The sequence below is a fragment of the Lepisosteus oculatus genome, chromosome 6 (genome assembly GCF_040954835.1).
Source record: "Lepisosteus oculatus isolate fLepOcu1 chromosome 6, fLepOcu1.hap2, whole genome shotgun sequence".
Lineage (NCBI taxonomy): Eukaryota > Metazoa > Chordata > Actinopteri > Semionotiformes > Lepisosteidae > Lepisosteus > Lepisosteus oculatus.
Genome location: NC_090701.1, coordinates 54,464,773 through 54,485,721, shown reverse-complemented (window position 1 = coordinate 54,485,721; position 20,949 = coordinate 54,464,773). Strand labels below are relative to the sequence as shown.

Below are 20,949 nucleotides of genomic sequence, written 5' to 3'. Positions count from 1 at the left end.
CACGGTTGTACAAAGGTATTTATTTCAATGACATTTGGGCAAGAGGAAAAAGTTGAGTCCAGGAAGAACAGAGCATGGGGAATGAATCATTCTGACTGTACTGTGTCTTATACTCTCCATCATAAATGATTCTGTCTAAAACATATTTGTGAATTTGGTATCAGAAAACAAATTGTTTTTTAATTCTTTCTTTGATTCTAATAATCAAATAGAAGGGAAGAGTCACTTTTCCACTTTTCTTATTTAAAAAACGTTTGAATATTTTTTTTATTCTTCCTAATTCACTGAACCATGTTAATTGCTTTTCCTTTCATCCTCTGTAGCATATATTCTCCACCCTGCAATTCTGAATTAATGAGAATTCCCTTATTAGTGATGTAGAATCTGTCAACAGACGTTCAGTCTTAGAATTAATATCTGATACAGTACCTTGGAAAGTGTAAAACGTACTGTTTAGTTTAACAATGATCCGGCACATCTAGAAAATGTCGTTATTTAAAAGCTTGGCACTACAAAATGTATCTTGTGTTAAAGGAGTTATATATCCCTATAAATAATTCTATATGGTCATTGTATCAATACAGTATGTTCTCCAACTCCTGAATTAATAAAATCATTACTCCCATAACGGTTTGTGCAAAGAAATGCCTCCTGTTCCTGGTTTTGGAACCTTATAGTCAGTCCTAAACTGAACAGGTAACTAGCACAGGTACAGTTAGCTGGGGCAGACTCAATATGGTTTCATCTGCTTTTAGTTAAAACTCCATTAGACATATTTTATATGTTGCAACTTTATTAGGGTTGCGAGCAAGATGTTACAATAAGCAGTTCTGGATGTGATAAAGGTTGTCAGACTTTCTCTGCAGCAGAAAAGGGGTCTTTGCTGGGCAGTATTTCAGAGGTGGTGCATCTTTGTGTAAACGTTGTCCTTAAGGCCTGGACACAAGGTACATAGATGAATAACCTTAGTTAAGGGATCACAATGACCGAGTTCCATCCCTGTGAATTGGGATTTAGAGATGTTTCTGCATGCTGCTGCAATTGATTTTGCAAGTACAACCAGATGTGGCTTTCTTTAAATCACCAATTAATATGCTGAGGTGACATTGTTAATTCCTTTGAGATAATGCTTTGAACAGGTGCCGTTCGTGTTTGTGCCATAACCAATGTTAAAATAAATATTTTGCCCAGTTTTGATGATGTGATGTATCACAAAAAATATTTTTATGATATGTGATTTAGGACATGAATGGTGTCACCCTTCATGTAGTCCTTCTGAGTCAACTGGAATAGCAAACGGACAACAAGTGACTGTAAGTGGTAGGACTACTGCAATCGGAAAAGGCAAAAAATTCTCCTATGGGTGAAAAGGAAGCATTATAGGGACCTCTGCTGGCCACAAAAGGAATGGCATATGCTTATGTGAAGCAACAGACGCTCGCTACAGGAGTTGTCCTCGGTGTTGTTTACAAGCAGGAGGTAAAAAGCTGTCCTCCTAACTAAAAGGAAATGCAAAAGAAAGTTGCTCTGAAGTCTGTAAATGGAAGAAGGTAAGAAAGATTAATCATAACGCTTTTGTCATTTGAAAAGCAATAATCCTTATGTTTATATAGCACTTTTCTGGACACTCCACTCCAAGCGCTTTACAGGTAATGGGGATCCCCTCCACCACCCCCAGTGTGCAGCCCCACCTGGATGATGTGACAGCAGCCATAGTGCGCCAGAACACTCCCCACACACCAGCTATCAGTGGGGAGGAGAACAGAGTGATGAGGCCTGTTCAGAGATGAGGATTATTAGGGGGCCTATTAAACTGGCCAGAAATTTGGCCAGGACAGTTAAGACCCCTATACTTTGAGAAATGTCCTGGAATTTTTAATGACCACAGAGAGTCAGGACCTTGGTTTAACATCTCATCTGAAGGACGGCACCTGTTTACAGTATAGTGTCCCCGTCACTATACTGGGGCATTAGGACCCACATGGACCGCAGGGTGAGCACCCCCTGCTGGCCTCACTAAAAACCTCTTCCAGCAGCAGCCTTAGTTTTTCCCAGGAGTCTCCCATCCAGGTACTGACCAGGCTCACACCTGCTGAGCTGCAGGGTGAGAGAGCTGCTGGTTAAAGGGTAGGGATGATTTTAACAGTCGGTTAAGAAGATAGGAAATCCAATTTAACGTGTCTTGAGTTCGAGAGCTGCGAGGAAACAAAAACATCCAGTGAAACTCTACTGAAACACAGGAAATGGATGATCACAGACACTAATGCAAAATGCTAAAATATAAAAATACCCTCCTTTTCATGTCTTAAAGTATTTAGAATTAAATTGGGTATTGGAGTCGATTACACGATCAGAACAGTGAATGACATGTCTGCTCGCTGTTGCAGAATCATGACAGGACCTTGTTGAAGCCCAGTGAAAGATAGGAAAGCGTGAACACTCCGTATTAAACGTTAGCAACTAAAACTGGTTAAAATGGATGTGAAATAAGGGTATAAGAAAATCAAATACAGTCTAAGCGGAGATCGGCGTATTTCCAAGTCTGGTTGGACTCGACAGGTAAGCACATGCCAGCAGTTTTTAATTTTCTTTTTACAGACGAACTAAACATTCCGGACACGTTTAAATTGTAAACGGAGTTTTAGTAGAATTTTGCATCGATCCAGACCTCCTACGCTCCCCGGCCGAGCAGAGACTCTTCCCAGGCAGACAGTATTGAAATAATTTGCAATTTTCTCGTATTTAGAATTTCGAAATGAAATGTTTTCCATCCCCTCCGTTATATCACCATACCTTGCGCCTGCTGACGTCTAGGTTATAAGCTGTCTCACCACGGCTTTGTATTGCGCTAAGCGGTTATTGAAACTGAAACTGTATGTTAGACTCAACGACGTAACCTGGCGAATACCTTATGCCCGTGTTACTGGCCAGCCAGAGCACCTGACATTTAAGAGGGCCGAGCATAGAAAAGAAGAGGAAACTGCCAAGTGCAGTGTCAGTCTGCACATTCAAATTGGCCTACGACGGGACAGGGATAACTTGTCCCTAGATGTTTCCGACCGAGATAAAAATGTGAATGATAGCGGGTGGTTGTAGCTGTTAGATGGCTGTGGAACTCGGTGTGCAGCACGGGTTTCCGGCGGGACGCTGAGTTAGTTTCACCAGCGGAACCAGCTGGTCGGGGTGTGCGCTGCGAAATATGTCCGTCTCTTTGTTTTGATTGTAATCAATGCTTGATACACCTTGGTAAAGGATCCTGCTGCTGAATAACAGAACCTGATTCGGTTTCAACCGCACGGCCTAAATAAGGTATTCTCATAGCGATTTTTTAAACTTATTGAATTCGTATTTCGTACAAGGCAGTTAACCTTATTGGTTAGTGTTTACGTGTCGGGTAGGTTTGAAATAGCGTTATTCTTATTACTGATGAACTCGTGTGTCATTTTAAAACGAAGTGTACCCCTGGGGTATCACATAAGTGAGTGTGGCTTCCGTGGGAGACAGACATATGTAAGGGGATACTATTTTGGGCAGATAACGTCTGTGGTGAATTTTTCTGCCCGCAAAGAAAAAAACAAAGCAGACTGTCTTTTCTTGTTTATTTTGGTTCCTCTCCATGCGTTAGTGTAAGTCATAGGAATTCGTAAAAAAAAAAATTCATAGGAAGAAGTAATTGCTGATTAACACCTAATTCCTCAAAATTGTTATTCTAAAAGTAAACCTTATTTTCAGGGCAACTGAATAGAACTACATGCTTTTTCGTTTTGTCCAGATGGTCAATTAAAGATGATTAGAACAGCGAAGAAGATTGGATCTACGTGATACATATGCACCGCTGAGTTCTAATAAGGCTCATTCCTGCTCTGGGGAGAACCGGACAGATTCTAAAAGAAAAAGCCAGTTCCCTGCGACACGCTGAAAATCCGTGAAGCCAGGCAGCAGTATGTCAGAGTCCACGGTGGGCTTTCAGTCCCAGCTCGCCTCCGTCATGGACATCCTGTTCAAGGCAGCGGTGTATGAAATAACCAAGCTCGTGGAGGGCAGCTTCGCCAACCTGCAGGTGGCGATCGCCCAAACCATGAAGGAAAACGACGCCCTCAAGCTAAGGCTGCAGTTATCGGAGTCCAGGTTGTCAGGAGCGAACAGCCGCTGTGTGGGAGTTCAGGCCTGTGTGGAGACCGCAGGGAGAGAACTGAGAGGAGGTGTAGGCGGTAAGTTGGTTCTGCCTATCTAACAGGTTGCAGATCAAAGTGTTGGCACCCCGTCTCTGAAACAGTTATTCACAAATGAATTCTGTTTAATCGCGTCTCAACCAGTTGAGGCACTGCTTAAGAACAGGTTGTGCTCTATGACCCTGAAATCCTATAGTCAGGATTGGAGTCTCTTCTTTACACAGAGGGTTGTGGGAGTATGGAACAAGCTGCCCAAGAAATGGCCTCTGGTGGGAAGAGCATTGTATCAGACATGCCCATGTGTGGCAGTGCAGCACATACAGCCTGTTTGGTAGTTTATGAGCAATGGATCTGAGAATTTCATGTCTTTGTCTCTTGAAATAGCCAAATTATTTCTGGGTAACCTGTTCTATGATCCCACAACCCACAGGTAATCTCTTACAAAATTGAATGGGTTTTGTAAGTGATATCAGTCCTTCGCTGAGTAGTGTTAGGGCTGCCCTCACACAGTTGTTTGCTGAAATGTAACCAACTGGACTTGAGCAGAAAGAAAAGCACTGACCCCCTGATATTTTGTTGTACCCTCCCGTGGGAATTTCTGAGATTGTCCTCGAGGGCCGGTGTGTCTGCAGCAGGGCTGTCCAGTCCTGGTCTGGAAGGGACGGTCTGTCTGTAGCACTGCTGTCCAGTCCTGGTCTGATAGGGACGGTGTGTCTGTAGCCAGTCTGTCCAGTCCTGGTCTGATAGGGACGGTGTGTCTGTAGCCAGTCTGTCCAGTTCTGGTCTGATAGGGACGGTGTGTCTGTAGCCCTGCTGTCTGGTCCTGGTCTGATAGGGATGGTGTGTCTGTAGCCCTGCTGTCCAGTCCTGGTCTGATAGGGATGGTGTGTCTGTAGCCCTGCTGTCCAGTCCTGGTCTGATAGGGACGGTGTGTCTGTAGCACTGCTGTCTAGTCCTGGTCTGATAGGGACGGTGTGTCTGTAGCCAGTCTGTCCAGTCCTGGTCTGATAGGGACGGTGTGTCTGTAGCCAGTCTGTCCAGTTCTGGTCTGATAGGGACGGTGTGTCTGTAGCCCTGCTGTCTGGTCCTGGTCTGATAGGGATGGTGTGTCTGTAGCCCTGCTGTCCAGTCCTGGTCTGATAGGGACGGTGTGTCTGTAGCACTGCTGTCTAGTCCTGGTCTGATAGGGACGGTGTGTCTGTAGCCAGTCTGTCCAGTCCTGGTCTGATAGGGACGGTGTGTCTGTAGCCAGTCTGTCCAGTCCTGGTCTGATAGGGACGGTGTGTCTGTAGCCAGTCTGTCCAGTTCTGGTCTGATAGGGACGGTGTGTCTGTAGCCCTGCTGTCTGGTCCTGGTCTGATAGGGATGGTGTGTCTGTAGCCCTGCTGTCCAGTCCTGGTCTGATAGGGACGGTGTGTCTGTAGCACTGCTGTCTAGTCCTGGTCTGATAGGGACGGTGTGTCTGTAGCCAGTCTGTCCAGTCCTGGTCTGACAGGGATGGTCTGTCTGTAGCCAGTCTGTCCAGTCCCGGTCTGATAAGGACTGTGTGTCTGTAGCACTGCTGTCCAGTCCCGGTCTGATAAGGACTGTGTGTCTGTAGCACTGCTGTCCAGTCCTGGTCTGATAGGGACGGTGTGTCTGTAGCACTGCTGTCCAGTCCTGGTCTGATAGGGACGGTGTGTCTGTAGCCCTGCTGTCTGGTCCTGGTCTGATAGGGACGGTGTGTCTGTAGCACTGCTGTCTAGTCCTGGTCTGATAGGGACGGTGTGTCTGTAGCCAGTCTGTCCAGTCCTGGTCTGATAGGGACGGTGTGTCTGTAGCCAGTCTGTCCAGTTCTGGTCTGATAGGGACGGTGTGTCTGTAGCCCTGCTGTCTGGTCCTGGTCTGATAGGGATGGTGTGTCTGTAGCCCTGCTGTCCAGTCCTGGTCTGATAGGGACGGTGTGTCTGTAGCACTGCTGTCTAGTCCTGGTCTGATAGGGACGGTGTGTCTGTAGCACTGCTGTCTAGTCCTGGTCTGATAGGGACGGTGTGTCTGTAGCCAGTCTGTCCGGTCCTGGTCTGATAGGGACGGTGTGTCTGTAGCCAGTCTGTCCAGTTCTGGTCTGATAGGGACGGTGTGTCTGTAGCCCTGCTGTCCAGTCCTGGTCTGATAGGGACGGTGTGTCTGTAGCCAGTCTGTCCAGTTCTGGTCTGATAGGGACGGTGTGTCTGTAGCCCTGCTGTCTGGTCCTGGTCTGATAGGGATGGTGTGTCTGTAGCCCTGCTGTCCAGTCCTGGTCTGATAGGGACGGTGTGTCTGTAGCACTGCTGTCTAGTCCTGGTCTGATAGGGACGGTGTGTCTGTAGCACTGCTGTCTAGTCCTGGTCTGATAGGGACGGTGTGTCTGTAGCCAGTCTGTCCAGTCCTGGTCTGATAGGGACGGTGTGTCTGTAGCCAGTCTGTCCAGTTCTGGTCTGATAGGGACGGTGTGTCTGTAGCCCTGCTGTCTGGTCCTGGTCTGATAGGGATGGTGTGTCTGTAGCCCTGCTGTCCAGTCCTGGTCTGATAGGGACGGTGTGTCTGTAGCACTGCTGTCTAGTCCTGGTCTGATAGGGACGGTGTGTCTGTAGCCAGTCTGTCCAGTCCTGGTCTGATAGGGATGGTCTGTCTGTAGCCAGTCTGTCCAGTCCCGGTCTGATAAGGACTGTGTGTCTGTAGCACTGCTGTCCAGTCCCGGTCTGATAAGGACTGTGTGTCTGTAGCACTGCTGTCCAGTCCTGGTCTGATAGGGACGGTGTGTCTGTAGCCAGTCTGTCCAGTTCTGCTCAGATAGGGAAGGTCTGTCTGTAGCAAGGTTGTCCAGTCCTGCTCTGATAGGGACGCTGTGTCTGTAGCAAGGTTGTCCAGTCCTGCTCTGATAGGGACGCTGTGTCTTTAGCAGGAACATGAAGTCCAAGTCCAGGAGTGCCAGTGTGTATGCATCAAGGCTGTCCAATTCTAGTCCTAGAAAGCTGGTGTGTCCACAAGTTTTCAGCCCTGTTTGGCATGCAAAAACCAGAATCCATAATCAGTTCATTAGTGGCTTAATTGTACCAATTTAACAGTTTTTCCCTGTTCTTCTCCCTGCTTCTGTTTTAAAGACACATTGTCCCTCCAGGACAAGGCCAGGGGACATGTAACAGAATGACATAGTCACCCTGTACCATGAGGGTACTGTGCATTAATACTTCATTCTATTCTGTGTCATTGTTTTCCTCACAGGAGTGAAGAAAAAAAGGGCCTCCTCTGTGAGGGAAGGCTTTGGCAGAGAATGGTGTGACAGCCTGTGGGAAGTCAAGGAGCCCAGCGCCGTGGAGAGTGAGGAAGTCGCTGGTGTGCGTCCAGTCTGCCCTACAGAGGAGGCAGCTGAGCTGCAGGCTGTCATCGTTAAAGAGGAAGTTAGTGGCCCACGTCAACCCCATTGTTGTTGTTCTCTTAAATTATTTGAAATATTTTTTATTTTGCCAAGACCCTTGAAGAGCAGAGAGAGAAATCTGCTTACATTCTCTCAGTCTGCTCTGAGACGGCAGTATTTCTGAGGGCATTTTAGACACTGGCTTTAGCAACTAGTGCTATCATAAATGTTGTGTTAAGGAGGAGGATGCACAGAATATATATTTAAAAACAGAATATGCATGGACATGGTTTGAGCACAGAATGCAAATTCCATTATTCAGCCTGCTCAGACATGTCACACCTTTCTTTCTCATCCTCGAAAGACAGATTCCACACGAGAGGTGTCTGTACCCTCTCTTTAACATGACATGTGCTCACTAAGTGTAGGTCAAGGCCCTCCACAGACCACAAGCACGCAGTCTGCCAAAGCAGACTGTAGGTTTGTGCAGCAGCTGGGAGATGCCCTGGATGCCGGCCCTGTCATGCTGGGTGGACGCTGGCGTCTTGAGTAAGAAACCTTTCCTGGACTGGCGTCCCATCCAGACTCTGGGTCCACCTGCACCCTGTGCTCCAGGATGGGCTCCATGTTGCCACGGCTCGGACAGGGAATACACAGCTTCCTCAGCAGTGATGGATGACAATCCAGTTAAAGACAATCCCAGTCTTTTGCTTCTCCAAGTACAAGTCCTCAGTGAGCTCCGAGTGAGTAAGTGACACATCACCATGTGGAGGTGCAGATGGGATCACGCTACACTATATGTAACAGTCCTTGAGCCTCTAAAGAAATTCTGATGTGTGATTGTGAACTGCATTAATGTTGAAAAGACAGAGCTGCGTTTAAAGTAAAATCTGTGCTCTTATCTTCCCAGGATGTAGACCTTGGGGATCACAGTCCTGAACCGCTTGTTATCAAAGAGGAGACATCCGAAGAGGTCTCGGTTGGCAGGCACTGGCAGGATCGACTACTTTTCACAAGTACGTGCATTAAGTCTGCAGTTGTTTTGCAGTTAGGAAACATTTTATGTTTTGAAAAATGTCTACAGAAGTACCTGCCTGAAAAGGTTAGGTTATTTTCAGATTCTGGATTCCAGTTTGACGCAGATTAACTACTAACATACAAAGGGTGAAGGTCTGTTTCTTACTGAGAAAGTACCACACTGTGTCCACTGTGAATGCCAATGTGGTACACTGCACAGACAGTAACACACTGTGTCCAGAATGTGAATGAAATTGTGGTACACCGAACAGACAGTAACACAGTTGTTTTTGTTGTTCAAAGTTCAGCTCGCATCTAGGAGAGATTTATTTCTATATCGTTACTGCGACTATCTATACATCTATATATATCTATATATCTATAAGATGTTACTGCGATTATTTTCCAAGTTTTTGGGGTTATGGAACTTCAGCACAACAGACTACAGGAAAATTTACCCAGGATCAAGCAGTATTTTGTTTGGACTTTATTTATTGGAGCAATAAGCTTAAATAAAGTTATACATTATATTTTTTCTCATTTGTGCATTTGATTCTGGTTTATATATTGTTAATTGTTAATGTTTCCTGATTCAGCTGTCCAGTGAGGAGCAAGATACAGTGACAAAGTAGCAGGCTTTGACACGCATAGCAATAACACAGCAACAGATAACTGTAGGCAATTTGTTATCCATGACTTTAGCATATACTTACTGTTTAATAAGCTTTTTGGACTTTTACTGTTCAGGTTCAGAGCTCAGAATGGCAAAGCAAAGACTGATTTTCATGTTCACATAACAACCTTGCTTGCTTGCTTCTTGAAAGAAACCAGTGTATTGACTTCAATAAATAGTCGATTGTACCATACTCTAAAACCCTTTGTGTAAAAAAGTGACTCCTGTCCTGACAGGATATCGGCTTCAGCAGCACATCTGAGTAACTTCTTAAGTATGTAACTTGTAACATACTCCCACACCTCTTTATGTAAAAGTCTTGTGGAATGTTTTCAGTTAGAAACCTGCAAATTATCCTGTTTAGGTTTAATGACGCATGTACAAAGAGGCACATGTATGTAATTTTTATTGCATGAGACAGAGGAACTGTTGATTTAAAAAAAACAACTCTGCATTGTTGAGAAGTTGCTTTCGGAAATGTACGTGCTCTCAAACCATAGAGCACAATTTCACTGATAGCCCCTGGGATGTTGTACTGGGACAAAACCCAACACATCTTGTAAGCTCTTTCATTCATGTGAGCCAGGTTCTTGTTGTAGTCTCAGGACCATTCTCAGAGCTTTCCCATACTTGTAGCCTTTGAATCAACTCCGATCCTTGATGTCTGCATAAGAAGTTACAGTAGTATGTTTCTATCATTTGCCAGATTGTTGTTATTTAAGGTTTGTTTGTTTTCTTGTAAAGAGATGTAGATCCCTTTATTGTGTGAAGAACTGACCATTGTAAAGCCTTGCTTGATGTTTTTCTTATTAATGTTTTTAACAGCTAATCTGAAGGACTTGGTCTTTTGCTAGTTTTCACAAAACACAACAGTGTTTTGCCAGATTAGTAAGTGTTTATGTATTATTATTTTCAAACATTTCTGCATCTAAGAGATCACAAAATAGTAAGAATTTTAATCCAGTTTTTAAGAGCCTTAAGATAGCTGATTAAAGTTAAGGAAACCAGGACCAGAGAGATAATTGGGCAGCGCCGTGGCACAGCTGTCAAGGTTCTGGACGTTAAGTGGAAGGTTGTGGGTTCAAATCCCAGGTGTGACACTGCTGTTTCACACTTGAGCAAGCTACCTCACTGCAGCTACTCCAGTAAAAGATCCTGCTGTGTACAGTATATGGGTGCAAATGTAAGGTGATTTGGATAACTGCATCAACCAAATAAAAAAAAAATAGAAGCTGGGACAAGTTTGTTTCATACAGAAAACGAGAGGTACAATACACACAGAATACGCACAAACAAGTTATGGGAGCTGAATGACAACTCACTGGGCAGATTAACTGCTTGCTTGAACTGAAAAGCATTTGAAGGGCAGTGTTTTTAGTAAGCACACATGGAAAGAAATAAGTACTGATTTGGTGAGAACAGGATTTTTTTGTATGAATGCACCTCCAAGCTTTCAAGCTCTTTTCTTGAAGTGTCAAGTTGTCATTTTATTTGAAAATGATTTCTCCAAATTGCATAATGCAATCAATGACACAGCATGTACAATGGCAAATAAGTGCATGTGCTTCCTGGCAGTGGTCACTTTTCAGTTCTTCTAGCTGATTGTTAGTCAACACAGCCCCTGGTACCACATGGGATGGGTGAGAGCATCACCCAGCCTGCCTGCTTGTCAGAGCTGCTCTGCCTTTGACAAATCGCAAGATCCACAATGCACAGGAGACTTCCCCCTGTAGGAGTGATGCCTCTTTCGCCGACAGCACAGTAAGCTTTCAGGACTCCAGGGGATCACTGATGCTTGACAGGCCGAGGACACACTTGGTGACCCTGAATTGCCCAAACCTGGCACTACTAGGAGAACTAATTAATTAAATTTAATTTCTTACACTTACAGTGCCTTGCGAAAGTATTCGGCCCCCTTGAACTTTTCAACCTTTTGCCACATTTCAGGCTTCAAACATAAAGATATAAATTTTTTATTTTATGTGAAGAATCACACACAAGTGGGACACAATTGTGAAGTGGAACGAAATCTATTGGATTTTTGAAACTTTTTTAACTAATAAAAAAATGAAAAGTGGGGCGTGCAAAATTATTCGGCCCCTTTACTTTCAGTGCAGCAAACTCACTCCAGAAGTTCAGCGAGGATCTCTGAATGATCCAATGTTGTCCTAAATGACTGATGGTGATAAATAGAATCCACCTGTGTGTAATCAAGTCTCTGTATAAATGCACCTGCTCTGTGATAGTCTCAAGGTTCTGTTGAAAGCGCAGAGAGCATCATGAAGACCAAGGAACACACCAGGCAGGTCCGTAATACTGTTGTGGAGAAGTTTAAAGCCGGATTTGGATACAAAAAGATTTCCCAAGCTTCAAACATCCCAAGAAGCACTGTGCAAGCGATCATCTTGAAATGGAAGGAGTATCAGACCACTGCAAATCTACCAAGACCTGGCCGTCCCTCTAAACTTTCAGCTCAGACAAGGAGAAGACTGATCAGAGATGCAGCCAAGAGGCCCATGATCACTCTGGATGAACTGCAGAGAACTACAGCTGAGGTGGGAGAGTCTGTCCATAGGACAACAATCAGTCTTACACTGCACAAATCTGGCCTTTATGGAAGAGTGGCAAGAAGAAAGCCATTTCTCAAAGATATCCATAAAAAGTCTCGTCTAAAGTTTGCCACAAGCCACCTGGGAGACACCCCAAACATGTGGAAGAAGGTGCTCTGGTCAGATGAAACCAAAATCGAACTTTTTGGCCACAATGCAAAACGATATGTTTGGCGTAAAAGCAACACAGCTCATCACCCTCAACACACCATCCCCACTGTCAAACATGGTGGTGGCAGCATCATGGTTTGGGCCTGCTTTTCTTCAGCAGGGACAGGGAAGATGGTTAAAATTGAGGGGAAGATGGATGCAGCCAAATACAGGACCATTCTGGATGAAAACCTGTTGGAGTCTGCAAAAGACCTGAAACTGGGACGGAGATTTATCTTCCAACAAGACAATGATCCCAAACATACAACAAAATCTACAAAGGAATGGTTCACAAATAAACGTATCCAGGTGTTTGAATGGCCAAGTCAAAGTCCAGACCTGAATCCAATCGAGAATCTGTGGAAAGAGCTGAAAACTGCTGTTCACAAACGCTCTCCATCCAACCTCACTGAGCTCGAGCTGTTTTGCAAGGAAGAATGGGCAAGAATTTCAGTCTCTCGATGTGCAAAACTGATAGAGACATACCCCAAGCGACTTGCAGCTGTAATCGTAGCAAAAGGTGGCTCTACAAAGTATTAACGCAAGGGGGCCGAATAATTTTGCACGCCCCACTTTTCATTTTTTTATTAGTTAAAAAAGTTTCAAAAATCCAATAGATTTCGTTCCACTTCACAATTGTGTCCCACTTGTTGGTGATTCTTCACATAAAATAAAAAATGTATATCTTTATGTTTGAAGCCTGAAATGTGGCAAAAGGTTGAAAAGTTCAAGGGGGCCGAATACTTTCGCAAGGCACTGTATATAGTGCTTTTCTGGCCACTCCACTCAAAGTGCTTTACAGGTAATGGGGATCCCTTCCACCACCCCCAGTGTGCAGCCCCACCTGGATGATGCGACGGCAGCCATAGTGCGCCAGAACACTCACCCCACTTCAGCTTCAGAGAGCAGAGTGATGAAGCCAATTCATAGATGGGGGTTAGTAGGAGGCCATGATTGGTAAGGGCCAATGGGAAATTTGGCCAGGACACTGGGGTTACACGCCTACTCTTTTCGAGAGACACCCTGGGATTTTTAATGACCACAGAGAGTCAGGATCTTGGTTTTACTTATCCGAAGGACAGCGCCTGTTTACAGTATAGTGTCCCTGTCACTATACTGGGGCATTAGGACCCACACAGACTGCAGGTGAGCTACTGGCCCCTCTAACACCAGCAACCTTAGTTTTTCCCGAGAGGTCTCCCTTCCAGGCACTGACCAGGCTCACACCTGCTGAGCTCCAGTGGGTTGCCAGTTGTGAGTTACAGAGTGATATGGCTGCTCAGCCCTTTCACAGAGAACTGGCTTGTTCTAGTGATGCCTCTACAGGGCTGTGATGGTTGAAACCTGGGTTTTGGCCAAGGGCTCCTCTGGAGTGAAAACTGGACACACCTGTCTTGATTGCCTGATGCGTTTCCTGTGTCACTGGATTACCACTGGAAGGAAAAATAACCAATTTGATTGGTCCAGTTAATAATCCAACCTTCCACAGAATTTACTGTCAGGTTATATTAGTAGTCAGGTGGGCGTAGGCGGGGGGCTGCATCTAATCACCTGCAGGTCAGGGAGAGGGTTGAGTTAGGAGGAGAATGAACTGTAAGGAGCTGAGATAGCACAGGACGTTGATAAGAGATATAGAAGAAACTTGCAAGCATCATTGTTTTGGAGTGGAGTCACTTTAACAAGCAACTGATAGGTCCAGAGTGAATTTAGTATTTTGTATCCAAATTTTCCTGGATTTAATTTGAATCCTCCATAGTCTCTGTCAGGTTGGAGAGTGGTGCTGATTATAGCTGGAAACTGGGCACCAGTGTGGTGTGGGACATATATTTTCCTATTAAAGGAGAAGCCTGACCTTTTATTGAGCGGCTGATCCTGGTTTAGTGTGTCAGGGTATGTTAGGAATAGTTTATTTTTAAGGAAGAGAAAGGAGTTTTGTCAGGAATTCAGCTGTTCCGGATCGTCCAGTCGATTAAGAAGACTGGAAGAGTCGGTCCCCAGGCGATGAAGAAGAAGGGGAATTATTTGTAATTATTCCTATGTGAAGGACAGGTTTTGGGGACTGAGCAGGCTTGTCCACCAGGAGCTCCTGTACATCACAGGAGCCCAGAGGGGCCAATAACGGTGATGGACCACCAAAATGCACACACCTGATAGGGTGATGTTTGGCTTGGGGGACAGCATTCACTCTAAGGGTTCATCTGCTTTCTTCGCAACCGTTTTAAGAACAAGAGGAGACCACTCGGCCCGCCTAGACCGTATGATGGTAGATAATTAATTCAAGGATCTCATCTTGTAAGTAGAATCTGTTCTTGTAAGAAGTTGGAGTTTGAGCTTCGACAACATGGCTGGGTAACTTTTCCCACAGCTCTTTTTGTGAAAAACTGCCTCCTGTTCTGGGTTTTAATGTATTTCCATGTAGGAAGAAGTGCCTTTACCTGTTGATTTTTCCCAGGAGGGAAATCGTGCAGCATTTGCGTGGGTCTCCTGCATCACCAGCTTGTGACAGATGCTCAGCCTGGCCTCTGAGTGCGAGGTACTTCGTTCATTACAGGAGCCCGAGGCAGTGCCTGTCTAGCTTGTGATCCTGCCTGGCTTGTTCTCTGATTTCACCGGTCAGATTACCTGGTCATCAATTTTAGAAGGCCTCTGAAAATGACTTACAGTATATCTGAGCTTCTCTGGGCATAGGATTTTGACATGTTCCCCAAACCAAACAGAATGAGTGGGAAACAATCAGGACCACGGATAGAAGGACTTGCATTTGAAAGAGATTCAATAACGCTTGGTTACAACTTTTAATCTCACCGACTCGGTTTTGGGATACAATTACCACGTGGTGCGCCACACCATCCATGCCCCAGGGAGTTTCCGAAAAAAAAAATTCAGATAGGAGGTGAAAACCACTCGTCCTAAACCTGACTTGGGCCTCTAAATCCAGCCCTGAGCTTAATGATTAATGTCTACGTAGTGTGTGAATGCTGATCCTTACCCTACCTTGGGTGTCAACTGAGTATTTCCGCTATCTACAGTAAATATTAACATCCTGAATGTAGTACTGCAAAGCTTTTTTTACAAATAAAAATAACGTTATAGCAAAGCTTTAGGCCAAGAATCAGATGGTAAATCTGTCATTTAGCAATGTACAGTATAATTGAAATAATACATATTGTATAAAGCCACTGCATATATTGCATTTTATTACAACATTTACCCTAAGCTGATTCAGTTTCAGATGTCTCTCACCTTTGAAAAATTTATCTTATGTATCGGATTTATAATTGGCAACCTTTGCAACAAAAGGTGAGCAAATATTTTCCCTGTGGCATTGGTGAGTATTTGGAAGCCCCTAGGACATACGTGGTCCACTTTACAACTCACACTTTATAACTCAAAAACACCTTTATTTCCAATAAAAGACATTTTGATGAAAAAGTCATGCAATTTGTCATCTGTCGTTCCTACATGAAATTTCTGTAAGGAAAGTACTTTATTTGCTGGGTTATGTAACTTCTGAATGCAGTACAGAAAACCCTGGGTTTAGCAGACTAATAGGAAAGGGAGTCTGTTACTAAATGTCTGCTGAATCACTAATGACAGTTGTTCAGCCTAAAAACTCTTTTATAAAGGAAATATATATCCGTTCTGGAACTTTTTTCTTATTTAGCAACTGCAGTCAACACAGTCAATGAAAACTGTCCCTATGCCTTTTCACTGACTAAAGCAAACGAAAAACAACATCCACCTCAAACAACTGACCTATCCCTAGTGGGCACCATTGATGTTATTGAATTTATTGGAACAAGCCTGAGAATTTATTGTTATTGGAACAAGCCTGAGAGTGGAGCTGTCACCTCTCGTCAGCTGTATATTGCAGAATGAAAGGCTTCCTTGGCATCTGGAAGGCAGGTGGTGCATTATGAGTGGGTAGTCTTTATGAGATGAAACACTACTTTTATGCTTTTGATGAAAATGCTGTCAGAACATTAAAAAATCACAAATTAGAGGAAGCCATTTTGAAGCCAGTAGTTAATCCGTGGAGTTCATTAGCCCTTTCTCGAACGACGCCTGGGTATCGACTTCAATAACATGGCTGGGTAGCTTGTTCCAGTCTCCCACCACCCGTTGTGTAAAGGTTTTAAAGAAACTTCCATGCAGTTTCCACTAGTGCCCTCTGGTTTGTGTTTCCAGAGTTGAACTGTCTAGTAGCTGAATTAGATTGCATATTTTTTGTTTGTTTTTTGACTTGCAGGTGATTTTTTGAGCTGCTGACCACTTCAGTTTTGTGAGTTTCGTTCAAATAATTTTTCAGAATGAAGTGAAACTGTTTTTGGCTCATAGCGATCCAGATGATTTGTTGATTATGGCAGCAGCTATAATATTGAGTAACTGCAATTCTGCAAACGCGGTAGTAATCTGTGATGCTTTAAGACAGTGCTCTATTCATAAAACTTTAACTATTATGCTAAACTGACATCTGCTTTTTTTCTAATAAGGGAGTCAAAAACTTTGTAAAGTGAGATCTAAAAGGACAGTGATTTGAGTTGCTGAAAAATGTTTTTGGCTAAAATTGTGAGTTTGTGTTTTTTATTTGACAATACCAGTGGTCAAACATACCTGACATAAACATTTGATTAATACAGCCCTTAATAAACACAATGTCTCATGTGGCTTCACCAGTTGTTTAAATTTGTCACCGATAGGAAACCTGATACTGACCCCAACTTTTCAATTAGTAAGATTATAGGAATGTTAATACTGTAGTATAAGCAGCATAATTATTTTAGGAATGCACATAGCTGACTGAATGAAAATTGTGTTGGGAGTCAGTGGATTTAATGTTCTTGGAGCTTTGGATAGAAACAGGTAAATGCCAGAGGCAAGTGTGCAACTTAATTATTAATACTAATTAATAAAAAATACTGTTAATAAAACACTATCTAAATGATATAGGTTACATATGTCGTGCAGTCTGACTAGTGACAATAAGCATTCATAAGCTTGCTGCATTTTTTACCAGCCACTTGTTGAACAGCGTGAGTGTTCAGGGAGCTCAGAAGAGATATCATTGTCCAATATGTGTAATTTATTTATTGCACTTCAAAGAATGTTGGAAAAAAGGTGTTAGTTTTATGTGGGACTGTAGCAGACTACAGTTTTGTCTAATCATAGAGGAGGGTTTTTTAAGGACTGCTGTGAGTTCAGCAAGGAAAGTGATAGGAGGAAGTTCTCATTTTAAGATCTGCAGTCGGCTGAAACAAGACGGTGAACTGTTTTGTTGCTGCAGTTTCTTTGTTGCGTTGTAAAGAAATCAGTCGGCACCATTAACATGACTGTATGGTATGTATGTTTACGCCCTGCTCTTCCAAAACCAGGGTCTTTCAGGCTAACGTGCAGGAAAACGTTTTAAATTCTTAACGCTTAAATTTTAAACCCTTTACTTCTTGCAAAAATCCCGACTTCCTAAGGGGCCGTATCCACCGAAGGTAATGAAAGTTCCGGGTGGCCCGCAGCTCCTTAAAGGCTCCCGGGGTGAGCCCATCAATAAAAAGGAGAGGCTGACGCCAAAAATGAACCCGGAACGGCCCGGCGGACGTGTCCCCCTGAAGAGCCTGGAGCACAGGGTGCGTGAGGCCGGGCGGCGGCGGACACCCGCAGCGGGCCGGCGCTGCTCGCTCGCGGGGAAGAGGTCCGTCAGCTCCGGGGAGGGCCCCCACCTTGGACCCGCAACGCCAGGATCGACTGGGGACCCTTTTGTAAAACGTTTATTAAATGTATAAAGAATTTACAAATACAACTAGAGGAGCAGAAACTGCCAGAGATAATGAAATTCATTTTTACATATATCGAATGTTATCTTGCTTTTTGCACTTTTCAATTTTTTTTTAAATAGAATTAAAATAAACGGTTCAACTCCATCTTAAAAGTACTACAAAAGGAAGTATTACTGGACCATTTTAATTTATGAATGTGAAATTTACCCAGAATTACTAATTTACTATAAATGCTTCTTTTCCAAATTTTCTCTTGGTACAACAAAATATCAAAAACCGTTAAATGCCTACAAACAAAACTCTGCAAGCCCATCCAATACAACTTCACAGATATACACCTTACAAATAAATGTACCAAAAAAAAAAAACCCTTTCACCCCGACAAAAAACACATCGACTGGGGACCCGGGTCAGGGAAGATTGTGCCGTCGTGCCGCAGAAAATATTCGTCGAGACGCTCCTTCGAACATTCAGAAAGTGCTGAGGCGCGCAAAAAGAACATCGTTCAAGCGCACTGATGATGTCCTACTGCACGCAAGCATGTGTCCAGGTTAGGCGTTTGAACCATACTGAGGAATTTAAATGAAGTCACATATGGATGTTTTATGAAAAACTGTTCAATAAAGGTTCTGGGCGTCAGCAGTTTTATCATTCAGTTTTAAAACAATTTTTTTAAATTTATTTGGAAGATTGTCATCTGAGTTCGTGTAAAGGTTCGTGAACATTTGGTAAACGTTTCCTTCGAATCCGTAACTGAATTTCATGATCATGTGAGCTACATGACCTGGTTGCTCTCTTTTTTTTAAACTTGGTGGACAAGTAAAGAAGTTATCATGAATTGTCATGCTTCGTGAACTACTTAAGAAATTTGTTCTTGATTAATGATTGTGTTACTTTTGCAACAGCGTGAATTGGTCTATGACGACTTTGACTACTACTGTACATTATATCCTCATGTGCACTGAATGTACCTCTTATTTGCTTTGGTACAGTAGCTCACTTATTTGTCTGATGGTTTTATCCAAAGCGACTTAAGTTTGTTCCTGTGTATTTTACTTGAATCTTTCAGGTGAAGTACTATGGTCAAGCGTACGTAGTAAAATCCTAGATTTTCATACAGTTTCGTTGTGTGTGCACATGCTGTGTTGGACCTGTGACCCGTGCAGAGTGTAGTCCCACATCATGATATGAACATAAGAAAGTTAACAAATCAGAGGAGGCTATTCGGCACATCTGGACTGTTCAGTAGTTCCTGTAGTAGCATATTGATCAGATGATCTCGTCCAGCTGTTTTTTTGAAAGAATCCAGGGGTATTGGCTTCGTCAGCATGGCAGTTAAATTTAAGAAACTGAAAATAAAATAAACCTCCAGGCTAAATTGTGAGTAATGTCCAATATTGAATTGTGTTAGAAAATGAGTGAATGATGAGGTAGAATTTCCCAGGATTTAGTGGGTGAAGGGAATCTGAGATCAGGGCTCTAGGATCCGATCTGGAAGGTTGTGGGTTCGACTTTCAGGTCAGACGCCACTGATGTATCCTTGAACAAGGACCTTCACCTGAATTGGTCTACTTCAGGGGTTCCCGACCTTTTTTGTCAGCTGAACCCCTTCAACCTAAATTATTTGCCTCAAGTATCCCCTTGAGATTGTAACTAAATCAAACTTTTCAATAAATCTAGATAAATGCTACAGCAGCCCTCTGAACATGCTTCTTTTCACTTGGTAAAATATTAATATCAATACTGTTGTTTTTCTTATTCTTATTATGACATTGTTATTTATTAATAGGACTATTTAATTTGACATTGATGTTTCCATCACAATCCTGCGAACCCTCTGCTCACCATCACGAACCCCTAGGGGTTCCCGAACCCTGGTTGGGAGCCCCTGATCTAGTTAAATACCCAGCTGTATGGAAATGTAAGTTTCTTTGTATAACAGCATCAATTACACAATTAAACTGAATACCAACGTGAATGTGTTTTTCATTCGCCAAACACAACCTATAAAGTTACAAGCAACCCATAATTTATTGTCGATATATGTTGTGTTCATCCATTGATATTCAGTAGAGAGGTTGTAGCAGCGACAGGTAAGGTCAAAAAGTATTTTCGTTCAGAACCGGTCATTAATAACCCCTTTCTTCTTGGTGTGTCTTTGCTCACTTTCCTTGGTTTCACCCTCTAGTTGTAGAAGCCGGCACTCTCCTGGATACCAATTCCACAGAGGGGCAGCAGGGCCCCGGTCTGAGGTTGGACACCGTGCCCACACTTATGGAAATCAAGGATCCACCTCCCATGCAGTGCAGGACCAGACAGGATGGAGCGGCGCACCTTAGATTGCATCGGCATATTCACACGGGGAAGAGACCGCACTGCTGCACCCAGTGTGGGAAGAGCTTCAACTACTCGGGTGACCTCAAAGCACACTACCGCATTCACACGGGAGAGAGACCATATATCTGTGGCCAGTGTGGGAAGAGCTTCGGTCGTCTGGGAGTCCTGAAGGACCACCAGAAAATTCACACAGGGGAGAGACCCCACTCCTGCACTCAGTGTGGGAAGAGCTTCAGCCGCCTGGGAGTCCTGAAGGACCACCAGAAAATTCACACAGGGGAGAGGCCCCACTCCTGCACTCAGTGTGGGAAGAGCTTCAGTCATTTAAGCAACCTGCGAAGACACCAGCGCATTCATGTAGGAAGGCAAAATGCAGCTTCAGGTCATCACAGTGACTCCTAGTTCTTGGACAGGCTCAGTCTTTTCCTGCTCCCTGGCATGAGCACAAGAAATTCTGTCTGTGCCTTTCACTGATTGCAAAATCAAAAACCTAGAATTCAAATTAAACTACTCAACTGAGCTATTTGTTATTTATTTTGTGATCCCTGGAGGCTGTATAGATGAGATAAGATCACTTTATTGGTTATATACAATTGGAATCCATCTTTTTGCATACCCCAGCTTGCTCTTCATGTGGGACACAGACAGGGAGAGAAGCTTGGGGTCAGAGCATAGGGTTAGCCATTGTACAGCACCCCTGGAGTAGTTGGGGTTAAGGGCCTTGCTCAGGGGCCCAAGAGAGTTGGATTCCTTTGCCAGCTGCAGGATTTGAACCGGCAACCTTCCAGCCACAGGTGGAGATTCTTAGCCACAGAGCCACCACTCTGCCTGTATTGAAAGTCTA

The 20,949-nt window shown here is 43.8% G+C and overlaps 1 protein-coding gene across 2 annotated transcripts; it reads left to right on the top strand.

The window, feature by feature from the left end:
- Positions 1-2,046: 2,046 nt before the first annotated feature.
- Positions 2,047-20,625, top strand: LOC107078128 (uncharacterized). Of its 2 annotated transcripts, none has more exons than XM_069191579.1 (5): positions 2,047-2,559; positions 3,773-4,211; positions 7,416-7,591; positions 8,459-8,564; positions 19,957-20,625. In XM_069191579.1, exons 2-5 carry the CDS (start codon positions 3,944-3,946, stop codon positions 20,505-20,507), a joined length of 1,101 nt encoding a protein of 366 aa, XP_069047680.1. In that variant the 5' UTR covers positions 2,047-2,559; positions 3,773-3,943; the 3' UTR covers positions 20,508-20,625. The 2 variants fall into 2 exon arrangements, with proteins under 2 accessions (XP_069047680.1, XP_015208958.1); XM_015353472.2 differs by lacking the exon at positions 2,047-2,559 and adding an exon at positions 2,987-3,309.
- The last annotated feature ends 324 nt before the right edge of the window (positions 20,626-20,949 follow it).

Coding starts and splice junctions, on each gene's coding strand:
- LOC107078128 (XM_069191579.1), top strand. CDS start 3,944: ATGTCAGAGTCCACGGTGGGCTTTCAGTCCCAGCTCGCCTCCGTCATG. Junction 7,592..8,458: donor CTGTCATCGTTAAAGAGGAA/GTTAGTGGCCCA, acceptor TTATCTTCCCAG/GATGTAGACCTTGGGGATCA. Junction 8,565..19,956: donor GGATCGACTACTTTTCACAA/GTACGTGCATTA, acceptor TTCACCCTCTAG/TTGTAGAAGCCGGCACTCTC.